At 57.5% G+C, this 24840-nt stretch overlaps 5 protein-coding genes across 5 annotated transcripts; all 5 read right to left on the reverse strand.

Annotated features, from left to right (window-relative positions):
* JKF63_07889 (uncharacterized protein) lies at positions 1-1254 on the reverse strand (the record flags this gene model as incomplete). The annotated part of the gene is made up of 1 exon (XM_067903817.1): positions 1-1254. The coding sequence occupies one exon, from the start codon at positions 1252-1254 to the stop codon at positions 1-3; it is 1254 nt and encodes a 417-aa protein (XP_067759289.1).
* Positions 1255-3656: 2402 nt separating this feature from the next.
* JKF63_07890 (uncharacterized protein) lies at positions 3657-5213 on the reverse strand (the record flags this gene model as incomplete). Its single annotated transcript, XM_067903818.1, has 1 exon — positions 3657-5213. One exon carries the CDS (start codon positions 5211-5213, stop codon positions 3657-3659), a length of 1557 nt encoding a protein of 518 aa, XP_067759290.1.
* Positions 5214-9784: 4571 nt separating this feature from the next.
* On the reverse strand, positions 9785-14236 carry JKF63_07891 (uncharacterized protein; the record flags this gene model as incomplete). The annotated part of the gene is made up of 1 exon (XM_067903819.1): positions 9785-14236. The coding sequence occupies one exon, from the start codon at positions 14234-14236 to the stop codon at positions 9785-9787; it is 4452 nt and encodes a 1483-aa protein (XP_067759291.1).
* A 1449-nt stretch (positions 14237-15685) lies between these two features.
* JKF63_07892 (uncharacterized protein) lies at positions 15686-22090 on the reverse strand (the record flags this gene model as incomplete). Its single annotated transcript, XM_067903820.1, has 1 exon — positions 15686-22090. The coding sequence occupies one exon, from the start codon at positions 22088-22090 to the stop codon at positions 15686-15688; it is 6405 nt and encodes a 2134-aa protein (XP_067759292.1).
* A 1143-nt stretch (positions 22091-23233) lies between these two features.
* JKF63_07893 (uncharacterized protein) lies at positions 23234-23854 on the reverse strand (the record flags this gene model as incomplete). The annotated part of the gene is made up of 1 exon (XM_067903821.1): positions 23234-23854. One exon carries the CDS (start codon positions 23852-23854, stop codon positions 23234-23236), a length of 621 nt encoding a protein of 206 aa, XP_067759293.1.
* Positions 23855-24840: the final 986 nt, after the last annotated feature.

The following is a 24840-nucleotide window of genomic DNA, read 5'->3' on the forward strand; positions in this document are numbered from 1 at the left end:
CTACGTGGTGGTGGTGGTGGTGGTGGGGTGATGATCTTTCTCTGTCTCCTCGTGCACGTTGCCCTTCCCTGAGTTGTGCGGCGGCTTTACGGACCTCGGTGTCGTCACCGGCATCACGGGCGTCTTGGAATTGTTTAGCACGTCCTGATGCGGCTCACGGGCTGCATTATTGCAACTGGTGGAGCTCGTGGTGCTGTTACTGGTCTGCTGGCCATCGACCGAGTCATCCAGGACCTCTTCACCCTCGGAGGGCCCCTCATTATTGTAGCCCTCGCCGAGCACGGGCTCCTGCGAGTGTCCCTTCGAGTGGTCAGTGAATGGATCTTTGGCGTTGGCGACGGCCTCGAGGATCAGCGTGTTTTGGAGGCTGTTGTACTCATTGTTGAGTGGATACACCTCTGCTATCGCTGGCAACACGCGGTCCATTGAAGCCACAAGCTGCTGCAGATACTCGTGATTCAGCGTGAGGTAGCGGTGAATGATCTGCGCAGCGGCGTGGTCATTCACCTCCATGAGCATGCCGAATATGTTGTTGAACTTGTCTCGGCGTTTGACGTATTCCTTCCACGCCTCGTCACGCTTTTGAGTGCACCTCTTGTGGGTCTTGCTGTCGCAGAACGGCTTACCCTTCTTCGTGTATCGCCTCTCCACCTTCTCTACTTCTGCCTTCGACTTGTTGTAGCGACCCAACGCCTCAGTGCACTTGTGGCGGTACTCGCAAATGGTTTTTAGGTAATCAGAGACGGGGAGGAGGCGAGTAATGACGTCGCGGTGAATGCCGGCGTTGTACGACTGGAACGGCTGACCCTCATTTATGCGACGCGCCTCCTCAGCGAAGGTCTTTGCCAGTCTACGCACCTGCGAGTTGGCCTCGTCCGGCATGCGCGTACTCGTGACGGAACCGGTGTAGTCCGCCATCGCGGCGCCGGCGGTGGCAGCGGCCTGCTGCGACATAAATTGCACGTCCGCCTCGGTCGGGTATGGGCTCGGCTCCTCGGTCGCCTCCGGTCCGGGAACCGGGTTGTTGTTGGCGAGGGTCAGCTCCGTGAACGCCTGCCCGACAGCCTCATAAGCGCTCGCGATTTCTTTCATTGCCACCATGCCCTGCATCACAGCGCGATCGAAGTGATCGACTGCGCACTGCAGCCGCCGCATATCGTTCACGCGGCGCTCAAATTCGTAGTCGCGGTGCGCTGTCATGTTGGCCGAGTCGGAGTCGAAGCGTTTTGCAAAGTCGGCTCGAAGTTTTTGCATTTCCAACGAACAACCGCGAGCGGCGGGGGGGGGGGGAGGAGGGATGAGAAAGGGGTGAGATAAATCACGTGGACGCGAACACGCGTACAAGAACAAATATAGAGGGGAATAAAAAACCTTAGCAGCGCACCCAGGTGGGGGGAAGGGGGAAGAGGGGGAAGAGGACGTGTGTAGCGGCAGCAGCAGAAAAAGAGAGGGGAAGGGGGAAAAAAAAAACAGACGGATCCCTGAGTTGATGAAGTGTTGAGAAACCCTAAAAGGGAAGCACCAAAACGCAGCAGCAACTAAAACACCTAGTCGCACGCACACACCGATGCGCGCCACGGATGTGTGTGTGTGTGTGTGTGTGGATTATATATATATATATATATATCTACACGTGTATTGGTTTTGAGTTTGCTGCGCGGTCGTGTAATCGCGAGAGGCCTAGAACAAATGAGGTACCCCAACTACAAACAAAAAAAACGATCGTTCACAAAAACGTCTACACAGACAGAGACAGGAAAAAGCGCTAGCGGGGGGCGGGGGGCAGTGCGGGGAGGGGGGGGGGGCAGTGCGGGGGGTGATGATGGCCGAATCGTGAAGAGGAGAGAGAGAGAGAGAGAGAGGAGACCCGTGGCACACTGATGAGGTAACCCACTACACTAAATCCCTCTACAAAATGGTCAAGTACCAACAGTGGGTGTGTGTGTGTGTGTGTGTGTGCGTGTGTGTGCACGCGCGCTTGGGGGGAAGGGTAGCTGTCGATGACAAAAAGAAAATCCGGTTCTCGTCAAGCCACGCGCCACATGTCCAGAGAGAGAGCGAGAGAGCACCGAAACGCACGCGCACGTCCACGCAAGCACAGGTACAGGTCAATAAAAAAAAAGCCAAGATAAAGATAAGAGACAAGAGAAACGCAAAAAAAAGACAACGATGATAAAGTTTGACGGACCGGGAAAAGGCAGGGAGGGGAGCGGGAGGGGAGCTCTATGTAAAAACAGAAGGAGGAAGGCGTGTGTAGCCGTACCACTCAGTGTTCGACATGCAGCTTAAACCATAGGAGGCAAGGCAGAACAGCACCCGTGTGTGTGTGTGTGTGTGTGTGTGTGTGTGTGTATGTGTATGTGTGTGTATGTGTGTGTGTGTGTATGTGTATGTGAAGGGAGAGAAAGTGTGGCGATTTTTTTTTTGGGGGGGGAGAAGGTTTGTGGGTGTTGACGCCAGCCGCAAAGACACGGGTGACAAACGAAAGAGGGGGAGAGACGTCGGTTGCCACCGCCCCGATTAGTTCTCAAAAGAACCGCACACACACACACACACGCAAGGAAAGCAGGCAAATACGAGCCAAATCGGAAGGAGGGAGGGGAGAGGGGCGACAGTCAATCGAGGGGTCGTAACAGCCATCGGGGGAACGGCGCTGCTGACTCAAGGCAACGTACAAAACCTCGTGCTCTGTTCTGTATGCTGTCGCTGGCACGCACACACACTACGCGCGCGCAACGGACGCCATACCCTAACCCTCACCACCCCCCCCATTCAGCCTCCATATTGCGTTGGACGATGATGTAAAGTGCTTTACTAGCGAACGCACGCACACACACACACACACACGTGCCCCCTCCCGCGCATACGGAAAATGGAGGGAGAGGGTGGGCTGCCGGTGCACCTTAGGAGCAAGCCCAAATCGAGAGAGCGCACGTCAGAGAGTGAAGCCAATGTTTAACTACACACTCCTGCCAAACCACACACAGAGATACCTACATATCCTCACACCTGTGTGCTGCGCGCCACTCTCAGCCATGCCTCTCTTGTTTTTTTTTGGTAACCCGTTGGTTACTGTTGTGTAAGAAACGAAGCGTCTACGCTATTCACACACACACACACACCACATCACATCAAATCACACATCACATCACATCACATCACACATCACATCACATCACACACCACACACCACACATCACATCACATCACACATCACACCACATCACCGCCACCCCTCCTTTTTCCTCATCGCAACCCGGGAATTTGGGGGTATTTAAGCAGTATTTTATCGTCTAGTCGTACACAGAATTCACAACAAAGCTGACGTCACTGTTCTCCCTCCCTCCCTCCCTCCCTTTCCCTGTGTGATGACGGGAAAAGCGCGAAGGCGTCAAGCAAGATTGTCACAAGAGAAGACGTGGTGCAAAATTAATAGCCGCCCAATAAAAAAAAAAAACATTTTTTTAATCGAGTCTTCCACCAATGTCGAACAAACAGATGAGCAGCGAAAAGCTGTGTGTGCGGCTGTGTGTGTGTGTGTGTGTGTGTGTGTGTGTGTGCGAAAAAGAAAAAAAAAGAAAGGGTGGTGGAAACGAAAAACGCGTCGCATCCTGCGTCTGGATGTCCTCCTCCTCCTCATTCGCTTTTCTTTTTTTTTACCGCTTTTGCGAGCGCTGACGCAAGCACAACTCGCACGTGCAAAAGAAACGGTACTGCTCCAGGAGGTGTCGTGAGCGCGTCTGGAGGTCTTCGCCGAGGCTGCCGAGGTCCACGTACGAAATCGTGATTTCCTCCCCAACGGCGATGGGGCGCGTGGCCTCGATGCCGATCCAGCCAGCCAGAGATGGCGAGTACGAGGTGGAGTACGGCGACTCGGACGAGGTCGCGACCGCCCGGAAGGCGGCGAGGCGCTCGCTGGCTTTCCGACGAGCCGCCGCCTCCGCCCGCTCATCCGACGGCGAGGCGTGGGAGGCACCACCAGGGCGCCCTGTAAGTGCCGCAGCCGCCGCCATGGCGTCCGCCGAGTCGTACAACATAATCACAGCTGCATTCGGCACGCAGCTGTGGTTCAGCATGCACACGGTCTCGTGCAGTGACCATCCCGTCGTCTCCTCCGAGTTGTACGGAAAGCCGATGCTGTTGCAACGGGTGCGTAGAAGTGTGTCACGCAAGTCCGTCCAAGGAATGGGGTACGGCGGCGGGAAGTGGGCCCCGAGAGCGCTGCCACGGTGGCGGATGCCATCACTGTTGCAGGCACGGATGACGCTGCCGACGGAGGCGTGCACGCCGACCTGACTCAAAAAAGGGTGGCTGCCCACCGACTTGGCTGGTGCTGGTGGTGTTGTGGTCGCAGTGCTGGCTTTGGCCCCCTTCCCGAACGTCGCCACCACGCGGTCACGAGCAAATACTTCACACAGCTGCGTCGACTCCTTCGACTGCACGCTCGCATTCGTGTCGAGGGTCGCCAACGCACGCATCATAGCGGTGTCACCGAGGTACGCACGCGCGCCGTAGTCCAGACAGAAGCGAAGAAAGTCTGTATCATTGCCAGGTGCACGGATGGAGGCGGGGAGAGAGGTGTACCAAGCGCATGATATCGCGTGAGCGCGCAGGAGAGGGTGGCGGTTGAGTCGCTCATCCACGACACTGCCGCCTCTCCTCACTTCCCCTCGTCGCTGCAGGAGGGGGATAGACATATTCGTGCCGTCAGCCCCGGCAGGGTTCAGCACGTCGACACCAATATCGAGGAGCAGCTGAACCACACACGGTGCGCAGAGAACGAACTGGTCGCAGTTGGGACAGGAGTAGGAGCGCACCGGGGGGACAGGGGCAGTGGCAGTGCTTGACAGAGAGGGCGACGACGTGAGTGAGGACGACACACCGATCGGAGAACGGGAGAGCGCGCTGGGGTGCGACTGCGGCGGCGGCGGCGGCGGCGGTGGCGGCTGATGTTGCGAGTTGTGCTGCGCTTTTTGCGACTCCGCGCACAGGCGAACGTCAGCAACGAGGCACCGAGCGCAGATATGGTTTGCGAAAGGCGAGTACAGCACAGCTATATCCGGTGGGGCGGCGAAGATCGCGTTGCCAGGCTTCAGTTCTATAGTCGCGACGACTCGACGGCCCTTGCGCTTCGCATCCGGGTGCATCTCCTGGACCGCCATCCGCGGGGCGGCGCCGATGGAGACTTGTGTCGGATGAACGTAGTAATTCATTGGACGACGTAATTACACGGAGAAAATCGAGAAGAATAATTTTTTTTTAAGGAGGAGATCAGAGAACAATTGAGAAACGAAGGAGAGGGTGGTGGTGGCGGTGGTGGTGGTGGTGTTGTTGTTGTTTGCTTTATATACTTTTTTTTTCTTTTAATCGTTTTTTCGTTGTGTTATCCCTTCTTCTTTTTTTTTTTTTTGAGGGGGGGAGGCCTGTTGTTGTTGTTGATGATGATGTTTTTCGAACCGTGCCGCTGTTCTTCTCTCCCCCCCTCAAAAAAAAAAAACAACAGCAAAAAAGAAAAGTGAAATACAAAAAAAAAAAGAAAGAGGGAAACACACACACAAATAAGGAGGGACGCGGTGGTGTGGCGGGCAGTCTCGCTAAGGGCACATCTGTGGGTGGAGTGGTCAACACGTGGGCGGAGGCCACGCCATTCCGAAGATCATGAGAAAATGGGGAGGAGTGGAGAGAGAGAGGGAAAAAGTGTGAGTAGAGCATAGGGGCACAAGAGAAGGGATGCACTGTGAGCACCACGATTGGACACCTCTGAGGAACGTGCATTTTTCATGGGCTCCGGTTCACGTGGCATCGACGCGGAGGGGGACCGAAGATTTGGCGCGCGGCGGGGGAGGAAGAGGGGAGGAAGAGGGGAGGAAGAGGAGGAGCTCTCTCGTCCGTTGCGTTGTTGTTGATGCATAAAATATTCCCTCTGCTTATTTTGTGCGGTGGTGTGGACCGCCCACTATACCCCCCTTCCCCCCCTCCTCCTCCTCTTTTCTGTTGAAAAATTACACACAACGTCCGAGGGGAAAAAGAGAGACCAGCAAAAAAAACAATACGTGAACAAGTATAATCTGCTTTATAGCATCGGTGCCAGACTACATCACCTCTCACACACACACACACACACACACACCAGAAGTATACCGCCACACTCCAACGTCTTTTCGCCCGCCCCCCCCTCCCCGCATGACCTGTCCACAGACCGACCTCGTCGCATGCCGAAGAGGCAGGCACGCATCACCGCAAAAAAAAAACTCCATCATCCTTGTAATAGTATCTGCTTCAAACCTCGCCTATCCTCTTTTCCCAGGACGCCTCGTCGCCACCCCTGTTATGCTGGCTGTCACGTGGTGTGCCCGTCGGAAGGGGGGGGGGGGAACTCAGGCTCCTTCACTATCCAGCAGCGAAGGCCAGGCAAGACCTATTCGAGTTACGCTGACACCGCGCATAACAACGGGCACGGCACAGGTCTGCTCGCTGCCGCAGGTCCCGACACCAGCTGCAGAGTCATTCAGCACCAGCACCAACCCCTCCCAAAAAAAAAAAAACAACAGAGTCAGTGGTGGACACACACACACACACACGCATCTTCCTCTCACCCGCGTAACTACACGGGGGCGCCACCAATACAAGAATAACATGCAAACGTAAAGAAGCCTCACCCTCACCACCACCGCACATATACATACATATATATATATATATATATATATATATGCATGTATGTATAGACGCACACGCGCGCGTCCCAGCGCTCTATGAACACCACCAAAATGGGGAGAAGAAAAAAAGGAGAGAGAAAAATAAAACACACACACACACACACACCGCGTGAGGGGCCGGACGGCCATACCCCCCACCACCACCATGCATGGAGGGGTGAGTACGCCTCTCTCTACACAGCTCCCCTTTCCCTTCCGCTTGCGTCATCGCAGAAGACTCTATGGGGGGGGTCGCATCCAGAGCTCTTCAAAAAGTTGTTCTCCAACACTCGCTCTTTCCGCTAGCGGTTCGTATTGGAGAAAAAAAAAAGATCCACTTTTTTTTTTCAAGGGTCACGGTTCTCTGGCTTGGCGTACGGCATGCCGAGCACATCGAAGACATCCTGCTCCGAGCGCACCTCGACACGTTTGTCCTCTAACTCATCCTTCGGGACGCCGAGTTCCTCACCTGCGTTTTTCCCACGAATGCCAATGCGCTCGTACAGCGCACGGGCCTCCTCTGGCGTGCCCAATTTGAAGAGGCCGTACTCGTTCAGCAAGTACCCCTTGCTGATGGCGGCCTGGCGCATGATGACGTTGAAGTTCTTGCTGCCCGTGAAGGTCAGCATCGCTGTGGGGACACTCTTTGTCTCGATAAGACGAATATCGACGCGACGCGCCTTGTACACTTTTGTGTTCTCGCGGCCAGCCTTGTCACGAACAATGCGGGGTGGCAACCGACCCATCCCCATGTACTTGAGTGGTCCCTGGGCCATCGTCGCCTCCAGGTACTTGATGCTCTCAAGGAACTCGACAAACCCCCCTAGGACGCCGGTAGCAGCAACCGGCTCGCTCAGCGGCGGTGCGTCAAGCGTGCGCGAGAGGATAGCGTCGACGTCACCGCTGAAGGGGTGGCGACGGCGGTAGCTACCGCAGATAAGAATAGAGAAGTCCCTGCCGAGCAGCTCCATGCACTTCTCGCGTAAGAAATTTTCATGCAACACGCTCTCCTGCATTGGAATCTTTTCATTGATGTCGTAGAAGTACTTGATGCCGACACGCTGCTGATCCGTCAATGATGGGATGCTATCCGCCTTCTGGAGAAGCTCGTCCACAGTGAAGATTCCCTCGCGGTCGAAGAGCGCAGCGGCGGCGCGAGGGCCGAAGCCGTGCACCTGCGTCAACTCCTGGATAGCTTTGAGCTTCGGCTTGGTCTTGCTCTCTAGCTCCTCGAGCTTCCCGGTGGCGATGATCTCCTCCGCTTTCTTCAAGAGCTTTGCGCCGAAGCCGGAGAACGCCTTCAGATCCTGCGGTGTGTTGAGGGGCTTGTCGAGGTTTGTCTTGAGACTCTCAATGCTGCGTTGGTAGCTGCTCACCTTGTATTTTTCTCCAAGAGCGTTATTCAAATCTGCCATCTCCTGGAAGATGCGAATAACGTTCTCGCGATGATCGCGACGCAAGAACGTGCGGCGGAGCATACTTTTTTTTTTTCGCTGTCTATGAGTGTTTTAATAAAGGGGAAGAAGTCGTGCTAGAAAAATGGGGGGAGGGGGGGGGGGGGGGGGGGAGGATGGAGGAAGGAGGAAGGAGGAAGGAGGTGCGAAGCCAACGCCAAGCACGCGCTCGATTGTAAATAAATATATATATTATATAAATATATATTAGAATCTTCAGATCGGTGACGTGGCGCAAAGCACCGGTACCATCGAAGGTCACCTAGTAATCCGCGAAAGTGTGTTGGAAAGTATACACACGTATCCCTTCCTCCCTCTATATATGTGTGTATATATATATATATGTATGTGTGTGTGTGGTGTGTATGCGTCTGTAGTCAAAAAAAAAAAAAACGGTGCGTCGTATCGCTATCTGGAGCTCAATCTGAGAACACGTTATACACGCATGTGACAAGTCCGGTGCGATGTCTTCGAAGTGGAATGCTGTGGTATAGACAGATGACGTTTTGTTGTTTTTTTTTTTGGGGGGGGGGTTCTTCCTCGTATTTTTTTTTATTCGAGGGGCGATTTGCACTTGCCTTGCCCCCTTCTATTTTATGTAGAGGGAAAGATGCGTAGAGGTACGTACGTATGTATGGTGTGTACGTGTGTGTGTGTGTGTGGTGTGTACGTGTGTGTGTGTGTGTGTTGCAGACGCTCTCAGAATGTTGCACTTGACGTAAGAGCTGCGTATTCTCTTTGATGAACGCGCGAGCCGGACGACGTGAGAGAGAAAAAAAAACAAAAAAGAGTGGGGTGTGAGGAATGTTGACATGGACGACAAGGAATGCAGGACTTCTCGCTTGGCCTGGGTCCATATATATAGAGGACGGGGGGGAAGGGGGGAAGGGGGGGCACTACAAACGCATATGCAAGTATGTAGGCAGTCGTAGGCAACCTCCTCTCGATCTCGAGACGCACCACCGCTTGATGTGCTCTGCCCGATGTGGGCGCAGTACATCATCTCCGTTGTGGTTTATTTTCTCTCTGCAGTTTCCTTGCAGAGAATACACAACTAAGCGACGACGATCCTCACAGACACACACACACACACACACACACACGCGCACACAACCTCCCTCCCTCTGCAAGAACGCGCGCAACGTACAACGCCCATCATCTGCCACCACGCGCACGTGTCTTGAGAGCATCCACATCATTTTTTCAGTCACCAACGACACCACCTCTCCCCTTTAAAAAAAAAAAGGGGGAGAACAGAAAAAAAAGGGAAGGAAGAGAAACAAAAAAAAACACGTGGCGCCTTCTCGCAGCCCTCACACACACACACACACACACACACACACACACACACACACACACACACACACACACACAAACACCTATCGTCCGCCATTGCATGCATTCATGTCAATCCGTCCACGCGTTAACAGCGATACTATCTATGAGAGCGAAGAAAACAGGGAGATGATGAAGAAAAAAAAAAGTCGTAGAGAGAGAGTGGGGTGAGCTCACGTGCAACAAAAAGAAAAGGGTAAAACATATAAGAAACGATGAACGCAAGACTGTTCACCTCGGTGTGGACGATACACCGAAGCCGAGCACGTGCCAAAGTAGGCTTATTCGATACCACCCTCACACGCTGCGATCCTTTGGAGAGACGTAGTCCATGCCTAGCGCCTCGAAGATGGCACGCTCCGTCTGTGCCTTAACACGCTGCCTCTCCACGATCTTCGCGATCTCGTGCAACTCCGCTATCTCTTGCTTTGTCTTCTCCTTTCCCTTCCTCTTTACCTTCTTAGCGGCGGCTGTCACGCTCTTCCCTGCTGCGCTGCCCTCTGCAGAGGTTGAAGCGCCATCCTTCGCGTCAGCGGCGGATGGCCCGCAAGCGACCCTGTCTCCCTCGTCTTTGATGGCGGTGATATCGAAGCGAGCGAGGCGGGTGACCATGTCGTGGAAGCTCAAGTCGGGGCTTTTCTGCAAAACGCTGTACTGCTGCATCTGCCTTCGCGTCGGCTTGCGGAAGAGGCCGTACTCGTTGAGGATGCAGTTCTTCTTGATGGCCTCGCTGCGCATAATAACGTTAAAGTTCTTACTCCCGGTGAAGTACAGCATCGCCGCAGGAAAGCTGTCCGAGTCCACGTAGCGGACATCGAGGCGGCGGGCGCGGAACGTGGTCGACGTCGAGGTGTTTGCCTTCGTCTCTTTACCTTTGCCAGGAGCCACGAGCTCGCTGCCCATCGCGCGCAGGCGACACAGCCCCATGAACTTCGTTGGTCCCTGCGCCAGCGTGGCTTCGATGTACCTATCTGCCTTGAGCCCAGCGAGGAAGGCGTCCAGTACCCCCGAAGGCGGCAACAGCGGGCGGCCACCGCCCTCCGCTGAGCTGCGCTTGTGCGTGATCAGCACGTCAATATCGCCAGCGGTTTCCACTTGGCGGCGGTAGCTACCACACACCACGAGCTCGTAATCCTTGCCGAGGTACTTGCGCATGCGCAGCTTCATGAATGCCTCGTGCAGGCGACCCTCCTCATGTGGGATGCGGTGGCACATGTCCTCGTAGTAAACCAGACCGAGGCGCTGCGCCTCATTCAAGTGGAACTTGGACTTGTCCGCACAAACCACAAGATTGGCTGGCTTGCCGCTGCTCTTGTTGTTCATGTCCAACTCCCCTGCCTTGGTCGCGTAGCTTCGAAGCTGCTCTACAGTACTAATGTTATATTTCTTAAAGTAATCAATGGCGGTGCGTGGGCCGACGCCGTGCACCTGTGTGAGCTCGCGGATAGCGCAAATGAGGGGTTTGGCCTCCTGCTCATGTAGCTCCTTCAATCCACCCGTCGTGAGGACTTCAATCACCTTCTCACGCAGCTTCGTCCCTATGCCTGGGAGGAGGTTGTCTGGCGAGAGAACGAGACTGCGCTTCGCCCGGTTCCGCTCCACCTCTTCGGCGCGCCTCCTCTTCGCGGCGGGGTCGTCCTTGTAGAAGGCCTCCATCGACGCCATATTTTTAGGGTCGTCCTCTGGGAGCGGCAGCAAATTCGGTGGCAACAACTGAAACACCTTATCGCCGCGCTTGATACGCTCGACGAAGCGACCATACGACTGCGACTTGAAGCGCTCGCCAAGGGCGCTGTTGATCTGCGTGAGCTGCTCGAATATCTGCACAACGCGCTCGCGGTAATCGGGGAAGAAAAGAGTATCCTTGGAGTTGGCGCCCTTACCGCCTTTGCCAGACTTGCCGCTGCCGCTGCTGATGCTGCCACTGCCGCTGCTGGCGCCGCCCTTGGCGCCGAAACCGGCCTTCAAGCCGCCTGCCGCGCCTTCCAGCTGCTGCTGCTGCTGCGACACGCGGGCGGCGGCTAGGGCAACGAGAGAGTGAGGCACGGGCGTCGAATCAGCAGTGGCAACGGCTGCCACCTCCTCCTCTGCTTGCGGTGCCATTGGATATTCGTCGTCAATGACCTCGGGCTTTGACACCAGGGCCATCGCTGCTGCCATCGCCGCCGCAACATCGGCCTCTCTCTCCGCAGATTGAGTAAGATCCTCCACCCCGTCAACCCTTTCCGGCTCCACCACAGGTGAAGCAGACGTCACTGTCGCGGTGGTAGCCGTACCCGCGACACTCCTCCTCCCCCCGAGCCCACAACGCCTCCCACCCTTCTTTGTGGCACGGCCCTTCGACTTGGCGCTGCCTGCGACAGTTGCCTTATCGCCAGCAATCGGCCCGACAGAGCTCGACGTGGCTGCCATCGGTGGCGGTGCAGCCGCGTCGCGCGAATCCAGACTCTTTCCCCTCTTCAGACGTCGACGCGGGGATGACGGCGATGAAGATGCACACACCTCGGATGACGCCGCCGCCGCCGCTGCCGCCCCCACATCCCCTTTGGGTTCGGCTGCGGCCAAGTTTGCCGTAAAGCCGGCTTCGTCCACGGGCGGTGGGCCACTGGTGGAAGGGGGGGGTTGCGGAGACAGCGTGAGCCTCTGCTGCAGCTGCCAGCGACGGCGAATAATTTTCGCAGCCAGACGCTTCTTCAGGGCGAGTGGGGAGAGCCCCTTCGCAGGATCGGCGGCTTCGACCTCGACGTTGGCAAACAGTTTGTGAAACGAGCCGGTTGCGGGCGGGGGTGTCGCTAGCTTTTTTTTCCCACCGTCCGCGGCAGCCCCCTCCGGTACGGACGAGTGTGCGGTGGCCACAGCCACTTCTGGCGTGGCACCGTCCGCCGGGGAGAGAACATGATTCGCTGTCGCCCGCTTGCGTCGCGACCTCCTCCCTTTGCTAGTGGACGCGCAGGAGGCAGTCGTGGACTCCAGGGTCTCCGTGACAACCTCGACATCTGCATCCATCTTCGACCTCGGTGATCCCGTCGGGGCGGTTGGTGCAGCCTGCTCCTCCGCACCAACCAGCACGTGAGTCGCGGGGGTAACCTTGGTCGCGGACGGGGGAGAAGTCGACTTTTCTGCCGTCGCATCCCCGACCGCTGGCGCTTGGGCTGCGACGGCTACGCTTTCCTCTGCAGCGCTAGTAAGCGTTACTGGTACCTCGGCACGCAAACGCTTTCCACCGCGAGTACGTGAGGCGGATCGCTGGCGCTGACTACTGCGGCAGGGACCACCACCACCACCACCACCACCCCCGCTCGTCTCCGCGAGGCCGTCGGGCAGTTCATCAGCACTATCCGTTTTGTTGTTGTTCTCCTGGACAACGACTTCTGTGTTCTTAGAGCTCGCAGGTTTCTCAGCGGCCTCTTGACTCCCTTGACGAGGCAAGCGTCTCCTGCCTCTTCTGCCCGGGCGACGCTCCACAGCCTTCGCATCGGACGCGACAGCCTCAGATAAAGCTTTCGGGTGCTGTGAAGACTGCGGAGGGGCGGTGGCGCCCGCCGACTCGATGCCCGGTGCCCGACTTTCTCCCTCACCCGTGTCTGCTGTCCATGAACTGGGGTGATTATCAGCCACCCTGAGAGACGGCACCACTGCAACGCCGGCCGGCTCTACTCCACCCGCCGACCCCACGCCCCCCACAGAAGCAGCACCGGCGGCGACGGCAACGGCAACGGTCTCGCTGCACCCCGGGCGCTCCCCTTTCCGACGTCGGGAGGGCTTTTCGTGCGAGGCCGCAGAGGCCGCTGTGAGGGTTCTCACGTGTGCCGCCTCTGTTAAGGGGGCCGAAACCGCAGCACGAGAAGCCACACTCAGAGCAGCAGCAACGGCCACCGGTTCCACCGTGGTCTCGGTAGCCTCTACCCCTGCCTCTATCCCGGCGCGGCGGCCCCTGTCGCCTCTCTTCACCCTCGTACTCCTCTTTTTGCGGCTAGGCAGGGCCATCTCGGTGGCAAGGGCATCCGCCTCGGGGGCTTTGAGAGCGGGGTCGGAGCCATTCGCGTCGTCCGTCGGCTGAGAACTTGTTGCCGAATTCCCAGTCGATTCGCTGAAGCCATTGAGATGCGCGGTAGCTGTGACCGTCGGTGGCTGTGCGCCCACCGCAGCGTCGTCCAATGTACCGTTGCCCGCATCCGCCGCAGCAGCCACACTGCTCTTGATGGCTCGGCGGCGCAAGGGTTTGCGAGGCTTCTTTGAAGAGTCAACCAAGACACCAGCTGGCAGAACAGAGTCAACGACCACGGCAAAGCCACCATTCTCGTCATCCCCGAGCGAAACATCGGCGAGCGGGGTCGTCTCCTCTGCCACAGAGACACGACCACGCCTGCGATGAGAGCCGCGACGATGACGCAGCTTCGTCCTCGTTGACAAAGCGGCGACGGCGGCGACGGCGGCAGCGGCAGCATCAGTGTCAGCAGTTGTATCTGCCGATGTGCTTGTCGAGCTGGCGAAGCCGCGCCGCTGCACCGTTAGCGACGCCCTCATGGCTAGCGAAGCGCACAGGGATGCAGAGGTCCCTGAGAGACGCCCACCAGCGCGCACCCATGCCGATGACCATCGCGGCGGCCCACGAGTGAGGCACCGGCCATCACTAGAAGCCAAAGATGCTGCAACCAGAGCGGCGACAACGACAGAGAGAGAGTCGCCACGGTGGCGATGGAGACCTCGCGCCGTCCATGGCACAACCGAGCCCAGTCGGAGGCGCATCCAGCGGTCTATACCCTTACTTCTCTTTCCTCCTCCTCCCCCTCCCTCGGGGATGCGCTTCGAGAACGTGGTAAGTATGGAGTAATGGAGAAGAGGAGGGGAGGTATGCATGTGTATATAAATAAATATAAATATATGTGTGTGTGTGTGTGTGTGTGTCTGTGTATGTCGATGAATACACTGTGTACCTGCGTGTCTGTGTCTTCGTGTGTGTTTATATAATATATCATGCAAATTGCATGCGTATGCACGTCGTTCTGGATGTGAGGGAGACTTGCAGTATCTCTACCTGCTTTGCTTCTTCTCGCATAGACTCCTTACTTCCAGGTCCTGCGTGCACTACGCACGGGCAGCACCAGCACACAAGCCTACACAACGGCGCCAGCAGCAGCAGCAGCAGCAGCAGCGGTTGGCGGCGGTGCTAGGAAGAGGGAGGGGGGGGGAGACGATGAGACCTCCAGTTGATCTATGTAAAAGTGTAGTGTGTCACTACCCCTTCTTCTACACACATATCGTTCTATAAGCACATATATGCGTAACCGTGCACGGGAGGCTCGAGTATGGCAGCTGGCAAAAAAAAAAGAAAGAGAGAGAGATGAGGTTTAGGGGGGGGGGGGACGCGATGTGCGCCTGTGTGTGTGTGTGTACAAAAAAAAAGGGGGGAGGGCACAGCCAACCCACCTTCTATTTTTCTTGCTGGCTGCGTTTGCAGTGATGCGGAAGGTGGGGGTAGCCAAGACGAAAATAATATAAATGTATACAATAAATATGTATAGCTGCGGGCAGAGACGTGCACGCGCGAGCTCACGCAGAAAATCTTGAATGACCCCTCCCCGAAAAAAAAAATGCGTGTTCGAAAACCCGTGCAGGAACGTCCTTTGTGTGTGTGTGTGTGAGTAGTAGTAGCAGCAGCAGCAGCGAGGGGTAGGGGGAGGGGAGAAGGGGAGAGGTAGTGTGAGAGGGCAAATTGTGGTATGCGACAAAAATATATAAGAGCTCACACACACACACACACACACACGCGGACGCGGGAGATGCCTCGAGGGAAGCATCATCACCATCACCACTATCACGCCAGCAGTGTCAGCAGTAAGAGAGCACATCGTTGGACGCCCACAGAGAAATGTGGTCGACGCGAATCGTCTATACGAGACGCGAGACGACACGGTTAGCGATATATCCAGGTCTCCCTTCCAGATGCTGTATTGTATCAGCATCAAGTATTGATGTATGCCGCGCTGGGCTTGGAGGAGGAGGAGGAGGAGGAGGGGGAAGATTTTCTCTTGGAATTAATCGTGTTAAAACAGGAAAAGAAAAGTCAATGCCCGGGGGCTCACACACACACACACACACACTCTCCTCTCTGTCTTGCGCGACCCCCCCCTCCTTCATGGCGATTCACCGTGAAGCTGAACTTCTGTTTCGTTTGTTGCACCTGCTGTGGTTGAGTTAATGGCCTTCGGACCTGCATCCGTCGCGAGTGGGGCGGCGCACCAATTCTTTGGTCGCTGCTTCTGTGGGGCGACCACTGCCACTGCGCATCCGCTGGGTCGTGCTGATGCCCCAAGAGTCGTACTCCTCCAACAGTCGCACAAGTGTCGGAGTAAGTCTCGGCACGAGACCGCGCTGCATGTCGCGGAACGAAATCATCATGAGATCAAAAGCGAAGGACATGTTGGGGTACGGTGATGCAGTAACGTCGCTAGTGACAGCGGGTGGCGGCACCAGTGGCTGGCCCGCACCCTCCTGCTGCTCAGTATCTCGCCTGCTCCTGTTGAGGCCGCCATCCTCTCGCTGTGCCCTTAGTGAAACCCTTCCTGAGAGCCCCTGCTGTTCGTTGAGGCTTCTTGGCCCTGGCGCACCTTCATCACCCACGCGGTCGCCAACAAGGTGGGCCGGGCTCTCTGACACCGTGTGATCCACCGCCGACGACACCGCCGCAGCAGCAGCGGGGGCTCGTGTGCGACGTTGACAAACAAGGTCCGTCGACCGTCCACACAGCTGCTCCTCCGACAAGCCTGGCAACTTCGGGTAGCGCTGAGAGAAGTGATTCAAGACAACGAACTCGGCCCGCACTGCGGCACCGATGCGGAGTGCCTCGGGAAGAGTCGAGTGCTTCTTGCGAATGGCCTCGGCTTCAAACCCAGGGCCAAAGGTCGCCTCGTGCAGGAGAATGAAGACTGGTGGTGGTGGTGGTGGTGGTGGTGATGGGGCTGGTGCCAGCGTCGGCGGAGGCGGAGGCGAAGTAGACCGTCGACCCGAAGGTCCTGCTTGAACCCCGCCAGAGCTGCTGCCTCCGTTCCCCCTCGCCATGAATGTCGCTCTCCCTTCCTCGAAAGCGTTACCGGTGGCGGATTCATCTGCTGTAAGCCTGCTCCGTGCCGGGAGCTCGGTGGAGTCGGCGACGCATGTCGGCAGGCGACTCTGCGCCGATGCGGTGAAGGCCCGGCTGCGCTCCACCAAGAAGGAGGACGGACGTGTGTCACCTGAGAAGAGCAACACACGAGAGGTGTCAGGGACACGCGAGAGACGCTGTGCCACAGACATCCCTCCAGTGGAAGCCTTGGCCACGTCTGCCCTGACTGCAAAAGTGGCGCCGTCCTCAGCCACTTCGCCACACACGCCGCGATCACTCTGCCCATTATTCAACGGCAAAAAGGAAGGGAATCGCAAGAGAAGTGCGTGCGCGTTGGCGGGGTGGTCGACGGTGATCACCTCCGCATTCCACCAGGCATTTCCCGTTGGCTGCGCCGTTGCCGCATCGCCACCGACACGGCAGTCAGCCACCATGGAAGCACCTGCGTGTGCCTCAAAAGAAGCTGGCAGAGAGAAGGAGGAGGAGAGGCATTGCCGCTGATGGTGCTGAATGCCGACCTCGATGGCCTGGTTCCACGCGGAAAGGTGTGCTTGCAGCAACGGCATCGGCACAACATGCTGCTCCTCGGGGTATACGCTGCGAGTGTGAAGAGCCTGGCGATTGTGGCGTTGGCAGCGATGCGTGACAGATGCAGCACGAGTGGAGTCCACAACGCCATCGTCGACACCGTTGTGATCGGGCTCCAGATCGCCCACAGCGTCATAAATGGTGTCGCCCTCCACGGCGGTCAACGCCTGGCGCCTCTCCTCGACTTCGCGCGGGGCAACATCGTCCTCCGCCGTTTCCACCACCTTCGACAACAGTCCCTCCCCGCGAAGGTGGTTGACTGGGGGTGGCATCAGCTCAAATAGGCATTCGTCGTGAAGCCACGTCGCGTATGGCTCCGTGTTGCCCCAGGTGTCTGTCATGAAAGCATAAACCTCGGTCGGACACACCACAAGAAGTCTCGGCACCGATTGTGGCGCACACTCGGCACGTTGGAGGTACTCATGGCGCAGCGTGAGGAGGGTCATGAGGCCGAGGTGGTGATCTGCGTGGGCATGTGAGATGAACACAAGTACGATATCCAGCACAAACCGAGCAAGACGTAGGTCGGCACCATCATCATCATCATCATCCAACTCGGTAAGAATCGCTCCCGGAGCGATGTAGGGTGAAGACGCACTGCCCTTTGGGTCCACCGCGGGATCGCTGCGGAGCCCTTCGCGCTGGTCCTCCCCCCTTGTGCTCTCTTGGTGACGGTCAAGTGCGCCGCACAGCGGTGACGTTGACCAAGTGTTGCAAGACCGAGTGTTATTGCATGAGCTGCCGCAACGGACTCGCCTGCAGAGGGAAGCAAGCTGCCCGGCGCTGCCCTCGCCAAAGTCTAAGATGATCACCCCACGTCGAAGTTGGTGCGAAGCCGTCCTAGAAGGTGCCGAGAGCACTTGGGGAGACACAGTTGCATGGGAGTGGACAACACGAGTCGTGGTAGAGCTGCAAGAGCGCTTCAAAGAAGTGACCGGCTCAGCGCAACGCAAGTCATCAACTGCGCGCCATGCGCATGAGGTCTCGTCCGTGGAGAGGCTGGCGTGCGTCGGCAACGGTGTATATGTCTCCTCCCCCACTCCAGCCCCCGAGGCATGGACACCATCGTCCTCTCGAAACGGGCGATGGGCGGTGCGCTCCCCTCCTGGAAAGCAGTAAGCGGGAAGATACAGCTCCAGAAAGCTGCCGCTCACGTTTCGGTACTTGCTGGGGACAGCAGAACCGGTGCCGAGAAACCCAAGTGCCCCACCCCCACTGTCGCTCACACCGATGCAAAACGCATCAACGCTCGCACGCGGGGCTGCATCGCAGTCGTCTCTCTCCTTGTGCCCCTCAGTCGAAGTTGACGTCATCACTGGGGCTTCCCCAGCGGTCGGTGCAGTCGAACTCGTAGAATCCGTCTTGAGTAGGCGGAGGAACGAGGCGGAGAGAAGAGAGAGCGCTGAGGCCGGTGTGGGGTACGGCAGCAGAGACGACACTCCATCCACGACAGCGATGCGGCGAGGTGGCGCTGGAGAAGGAGGAGGAGGTGGTGGTGGTGGTGGTGGAGTCCTCGCGGATACGGAGCGTGGTAAAACGCAAGACGTTTCTACACTTCGAGGTAGAGAGTTCAGAGTCGCATGTGCTGCACAAGCGGGCGCTGATGCGTCATCGCGGCTCGGACTAGACCTACGCACGCGCTTACGGGAAGTCGACGAGTCAGTGGTGGGAACGACATCGAGGCCCGAAAAAAACTGGACAGTTGATGATCCTCGTTGCAGCGAGCCTTCCATCTCGGCCCCTTGCGTTTCTTGGACAGCCTTCTTCTTCATGCCCTGATTTTTGGAGGGCAACTGCAGCGCCGCATCGGGGATGCACCGCAGCTTCAACGAGTAAGGCCAGTACTCCACGCTGTCATCGGCACACGCGCTACTCGAGCACAGCGCGTTTGGCTTGGCACGCTGCGCGTGCGCCGCCTCATCGCTGCCGGGTGCCTGCGCCGAAACAGCGGCCCTTCCTGCTGCGCAGCCCTCACCAACGCCGCCGAGGTCGCCAGCTCGTTGCGTCAGTGCCTTCAACCCCATAATGGGGAATAGCGAAGGCGCTAGGTGATGCAGATGGTAACGGTGGACAAGCGCCGTAGGAAAGGCAGTGAAGTACTGCTGCACGTAGCTGGTGAACAAATGCCACGTCGTGCGCCGCAAGCAGTCTGCCGCCGGAGGGCATCTCTGCTGTCCCTGTGGCGAGTGGGTCCAGGGTGACTCCCTGAGGGGTGCAGTAAGGCCATCCTCGCGCCGCCGCCTCTTCTCGCCCACCTCCGCATCCTCCTCGGTATGGTCGGTCATGTCGTGGAGAGTGAAGGACAGCGACGGGGCTAATGAGAGCTGTACGGCTGCCTGGGACCCAACGGGGCTCCGCTGCGGCAGCGAAGAGGTGCCCGAAACCGCAACCGTGGCACTGCCGGTCTCGATCCTCCTCCCAAGTGTACTCCCCCCACCCTCATTCGCCGCGCGGCAGACGCCTCGGTCCTGATGGTGATGATGATGATGATCCCGCGAACTGCTTCGGGCAGTCACGTCAGCAAATATGAACATGTTATAGGCGCTGTAGACGTTGGATGCATTTATGCTGTAGTGCGGTGCTGGCGACGTCATCGACTGCACAGCTAATTTCTCTTCATGCGTCACTGGCGAGCATAGCAGCGTGCCTCGGCCGCAACGGCGGTCAAACTGAAGAAAGTACGATGTGGGCTGCACATGAACAACGTGTCGAAGAGTGAGTTGACGCAGTCGTCGAACCAAACGTGGTTTCTGCGAAGGCGATGGAGCTGCGGAAGTCCCCGGAACCATCACATCCTCCTCATCCTCGTAGTAGTACGCCAGGTGCGGGAAGTGCTCGCGCAGCAGTCGCTGCAGCACCCCACTGCCGTGGCCATCCACCGCGCAGGCGCGACAAGCGCTGCTGCCCTCTTGAGTCCCCTCACACGCAGCAGAACAGCCGCTTGCGGGCGGTACCTCACTGTCACTGACGGCGTTGCCGCCTAGTAGCCGAGTAAGTGCCTCTCGCACATCCTCCGGCCGATCGCCGTCCAGCACCAGCGAGATATACGCATGCCTCGTTGCCGCGGTAGGTCGCATTACTTGGTGAGGGTGTACCCAGTGACGTGTAGGGGCAGGAGGTGGATCGCTGATGGTCTCAGAGGAGACAGTAGCGCTCTGCGAGGATGGCCTCAATGCAGCTGAGGTGCCCGCCATGTCCGGATCCACGTCTGCCTCTACAGGCATCCCGAGCTTGAGCTGACCGTACTTGGGGCCCGAGCGAACACCCAGCGAGCGCGCCTTAGCGACGTCGAAGCTAGAACCCGGTGCCACGATGATCGCGTACCCCAAGACCACATCATGACTTGTGGGGGCCGTGAAGAACGCCGTCGGCGCTGCCGCGTCCGCCCCCTCTGCTCTCTTGCCACCCCCTGTGCGCGCGGCAAACTTAACGGAACGCGGCGGGTGACGCTCTCGCTGGTCGTCTGACACAATGGACGGAGATGCCAACGGTGAGTGGCTCATCATGGCATCACTTGCGGCGGAAGCAGCTGCAGTGCCCTCCCCCCCGCCACGTCTACAGCCACCCGATACACGAAAACCAACAAGCAGGCTCTGTGCGCTGAGTGGAACGGTGATATGGATGAATGGCGACACGTCCGCCAGCGGGTTGTCCTTTGGTGTGACACACAGCATCGTCGGCTCCCCCACCGTCTCCATGAAGTGAACTTGGTTATTCCCCTCGGGCGCGCTCGAGTTCGTGATGGCGTCGTCGCTGCCGCCGCCGCCGCCGATGACCGCCGGGCTCGTCGTACTTCTCACCACACCATGGAGCTGCCGGAAGACCATGGGCCGGTACTGAAAATAGTGAAAGCGCAGCGCCCGGAGGAAGTCGCGCAGACCAGCTGACGGTCGTGTTGAGGCGATCCTGCTTCCTCCCACAGTCACCACTGATCCAACTGTGCACTCCACAGCTAACTTTTGAGCATCTCGAAGTCCAGAAGCATGCGCACTTGCGTGTTCGCTGAGGGAGCTGCGGGGCTCGCCACCGTCACTGTCGCGTGCACCAATCGGCCCGGTGTCATGGATAGAAGCTGCATGTGGTGCATCGTCCAGAACCGCACTGGGGCCAAAGAATGTGGCATGCCGTACCCCGGCATCGTTGATAGTGAAAAGCATGCCAGGTAGCCCCATCACAGCGGACGCCGCGCCGACAGGCATCTCCGCCGTCCTCGCGTCTACGATCTCGGCGACCGTGTCGTGTGTGGCGCCTCTTTGGTGCGCGTCCTTGACAAAATAAGAGGCATTGCGAGACAGGGGCGGAGTCACGGCGGCCCCTGTGCTGCTCCAGCGCGTGAAGAAAAATCCCCGCACCTTTTTGAGTTTGATGTTGGCCTCCGAGCTAAACCGCTGCGTTCCCTCCGGACAATTGAAGAAAATGTAGCCCTCACTGCCACTTAGGCCGGTCTCCGACGTCACGTGCGGTGCTGGCGTCGTCGTCCATTTATCCGGTGGCAACAGCGACGACGATGGCGGCCGTGGGTTCAGTAGTGTAGCCCGGTGGAGCGGACCAGACCGGGGCCACTGTGGGGGCTTTGCTCTGAGGTACGCAGACCAGTTCCACTGGGAAGACACCGCAGCCGCAGCTGCCTCGGCCGTCGACGAGCGCTTCTGGGGAGCGTCATCACCGCATGCGTTCAGCGATGACGCAAAACGAGAAGCGGAAACGCTCGCTTCGGCATCCGCGGCGTAAATGTGGCCTGAAATCTCTGGGGTCTCCCCTCGAGGCGGACTCGACCCCGCGGCGGCGGTGGTGGTGGCGGCGGTGGTGGTGGACTCTCGCAGCGCGGGATGATCAAGCGGACCGTAGTAGCAGCACCCACCGTACCCGTTTGGCGTATCAGAGCCGAGCAGCTGAACGTAATACGCCATTAATTATATCATTACCGGAAGGAAGAGAAGGGAGGTGGGGGGTGGGGTGGGGTGGGGAGGGGTGGGAGAGTACTCGTTGGCATAGAACAGCGCTCACACAACACAACGCACACCTCTGTTTTTCCTCTTTCCCGAGAAAAAAAAATAGTAAAGAGAGAGACGGAGAGACGAAAACAAAACACTAAAAAGAGAACCGTGTGTACGTGGAGTGGCGGTCACGACGAGTGTAACACACTAAGCGCCCACGGCCTCTGTCTGGGGATTTCGAGCGTGCTTGCTTGCTTTTATTTGATTTTATGTGCGTGCGGGTGTATCCGTCTGTCTGTCTGTGTGCGCTAAAAAAAAACTTATTGAAAACAAAACGCCGGTGTGTGTGTGTGTGTGTGTGTTTTGTTGTTTCAAAACGGGGTGGGTGGGTAGAGGAGGAGGGGGGGAGACGATGGGAATTGAAGTGTTTAACGAGCCGCAGATCGAAAGGCGTGGTGGTGCTCCTTTTTTGTTGTTGTTCATGGAGAGCCGGATTGTTGGGGTACCTGTGTGATGGCGTTGTCACTAAACCCACGCACCTACAAGCACACCCACACACACCGACCCGGAAGGAGGGGGAGGGGGCAGGAAAAAGATGAGGTCGCGTATGTACTCAAATGTCAGCAGGCCACAGCCCCCTTCCCCACCTTTCCCCTCAGAGGAACGTGTCGTTGACACCGCTGCGGTGTATTCACCAAGTCTTCCTTTTATTTGTTTGAGGGGGGGGATGGGGGTTGCCTCCCTCTTCCTCCAACACCTCCCCCCATGGAGAAACCTCGAGTTTTAGGGCTAGAAAACCGCAGAAGAGTCTCAGCGAAGATTGAAGAAAAAAAAAGGAGGCACACATTCACGAGAGAAGTGCACACACACAGACACACACACACACACACGTGATACAGCAGCATCGCAAAAACGACGCCCCGCCGCAGAGCTGCGACACGCGCACTTGGAAGAAGCGCGTAGGCCATGCCACGAGCAAGAGAAAAGGGGGAAGAAATGGAGGAGGGAGGGAAGACGCGATGAGCAGGTTGGGCACTGCCAGATAAACGGGGGGAGAGGGGCCTAACGCTGCAATGCTCCAAGTCTGGCAGCATTATTGTCGTCAGGCTTACCTCGCTACTTCTTTTCCGCCTCCGTGGCGCTGTTGCCGTCACCCGGAACCTCCGAAGGCGTCGAGGACGGAGAAGTAGCTCCTGTTGCCGCTGCTGCAGCAGGTGCCTTGCTGCCACTGTCCGCATTCGCTGTCTTCCCTTCTAGGCCCTCGCCCAAGAATCCTTCAGCATTCATTGTTATCCATGACGGCAACATCAACTCCGCGCCTGCCACCAACCGCGGAAGCAACGTCATCCTCAAGCCCAGTATGAAGAGGCGGAATGCCGCCTCCTGCGGAATGCGAGGCACATCGCGGGTGAACAAGATGAGCGCCTGCGCCTGTCGGTCCCACGTCGGATAGTACGACCGCGATGCCCCGCCGCGGTAAAACTCGCGGCGAGCGGACCAGAACGCCTGTTCATCGCCATGCACCGCCTCCGCGTCGATGAGGCGCGGACACTGTGCCGGATCGTTCTTGTACGCTGCAACGTAAGTCGGTGTGTAGTCGATCGCAACGGACGAGCGCAGCTGATGCGTGCGGCCACCGCGGCGGGTGAGGTAGTCGCGCTGAATGATGCGCAGACGCGAAGAGACGAGGCGGCCGACCTTCTCTGTTCCGGTCGCCGCTGCAGCTCTAGAAGACATCGAGGCTCTGGAGAAAGTGCGACATGGAAAAGATAGAGACCCAGAAAAGGCGGGAGGAAAGGAGGGCGCAGATAACGATGAAGCATTGGAGAGAGGAAGGCGGGCCCCCGTGAACGCATGCGCGCAAGCGCGGCGGAGGTAGTAGTGGGGGGGAGGGGGGGGGAACGAATGTGTTGGTAACCATCGGCCTTTGTCTGCTGATACACACTTACACGTACAAGCAAGCATCGATGTGATGGATATACATGTGTAGTTGAGGGGTGGGGGAGGGGACCGTGAATAGAACTCGCAAGTGACCTTGAAGGCTCACCTGCACATTCCTTTTTTTCTTTCCTGTCGTCGACGCCTGTGTAGCGGCTCCACACGAAACAGAGTCTCTAGTTCGCAGGCATCGGCCTGCAGCCAATCCGTCACGTACACCAGCAGCAACTGATGACATACCCGAGGGACTGCACCGTTGCCAGAAGCACTCGCGGCGTGCGGTGTCATCCGTTCCAACGGCCGCGTCCTCTTCATGTTGTGCACACACACACACACACACAGAAACAATGAAAAACGGTGAAGAGGAAAGAAAGCCGAAGCCACAAAACACACACCAAAAAAAAGATTCGAAGAGTGTAACGTTTGCCCACGGAACCACACCACAGAAAGAAGCGAAGCCACATCGACATATCCAGGGCCTATGCATCAAAATATACACTCGTGTATATATATAATGTATATATATATAGTTTTCTCTTTCCAGGGTGGGAAGGGAGGGAGTAGGGGGGGGGGGCACATACGCCAAAACAAAACAGTCAACAGGAAAAGGGTAACGCAGCAACAGCAGCACACGCACACACACACACATGGGGATTTGCAAAGAAAGAGAGGGAAAAAAACGTGTATACGACTAAGAAAAAGGAAAAATAAACGAAGAGGGATGCAGGCAAGGAGGCCAAAATCAAAAATAGTGTACAGCGTTGATAGGGGAGGGAGGGAGGCCA

This window comes from Porcisia hertigi, chromosome 8, assembly GCF_017918235.1.
Source record: "Porcisia hertigi strain C119 chromosome 8, whole genome shotgun sequence".
NCBI lineage: Eukaryota > Euglenozoa > Kinetoplastea > Trypanosomatida > Trypanosomatidae > Porcisia > Porcisia hertigi.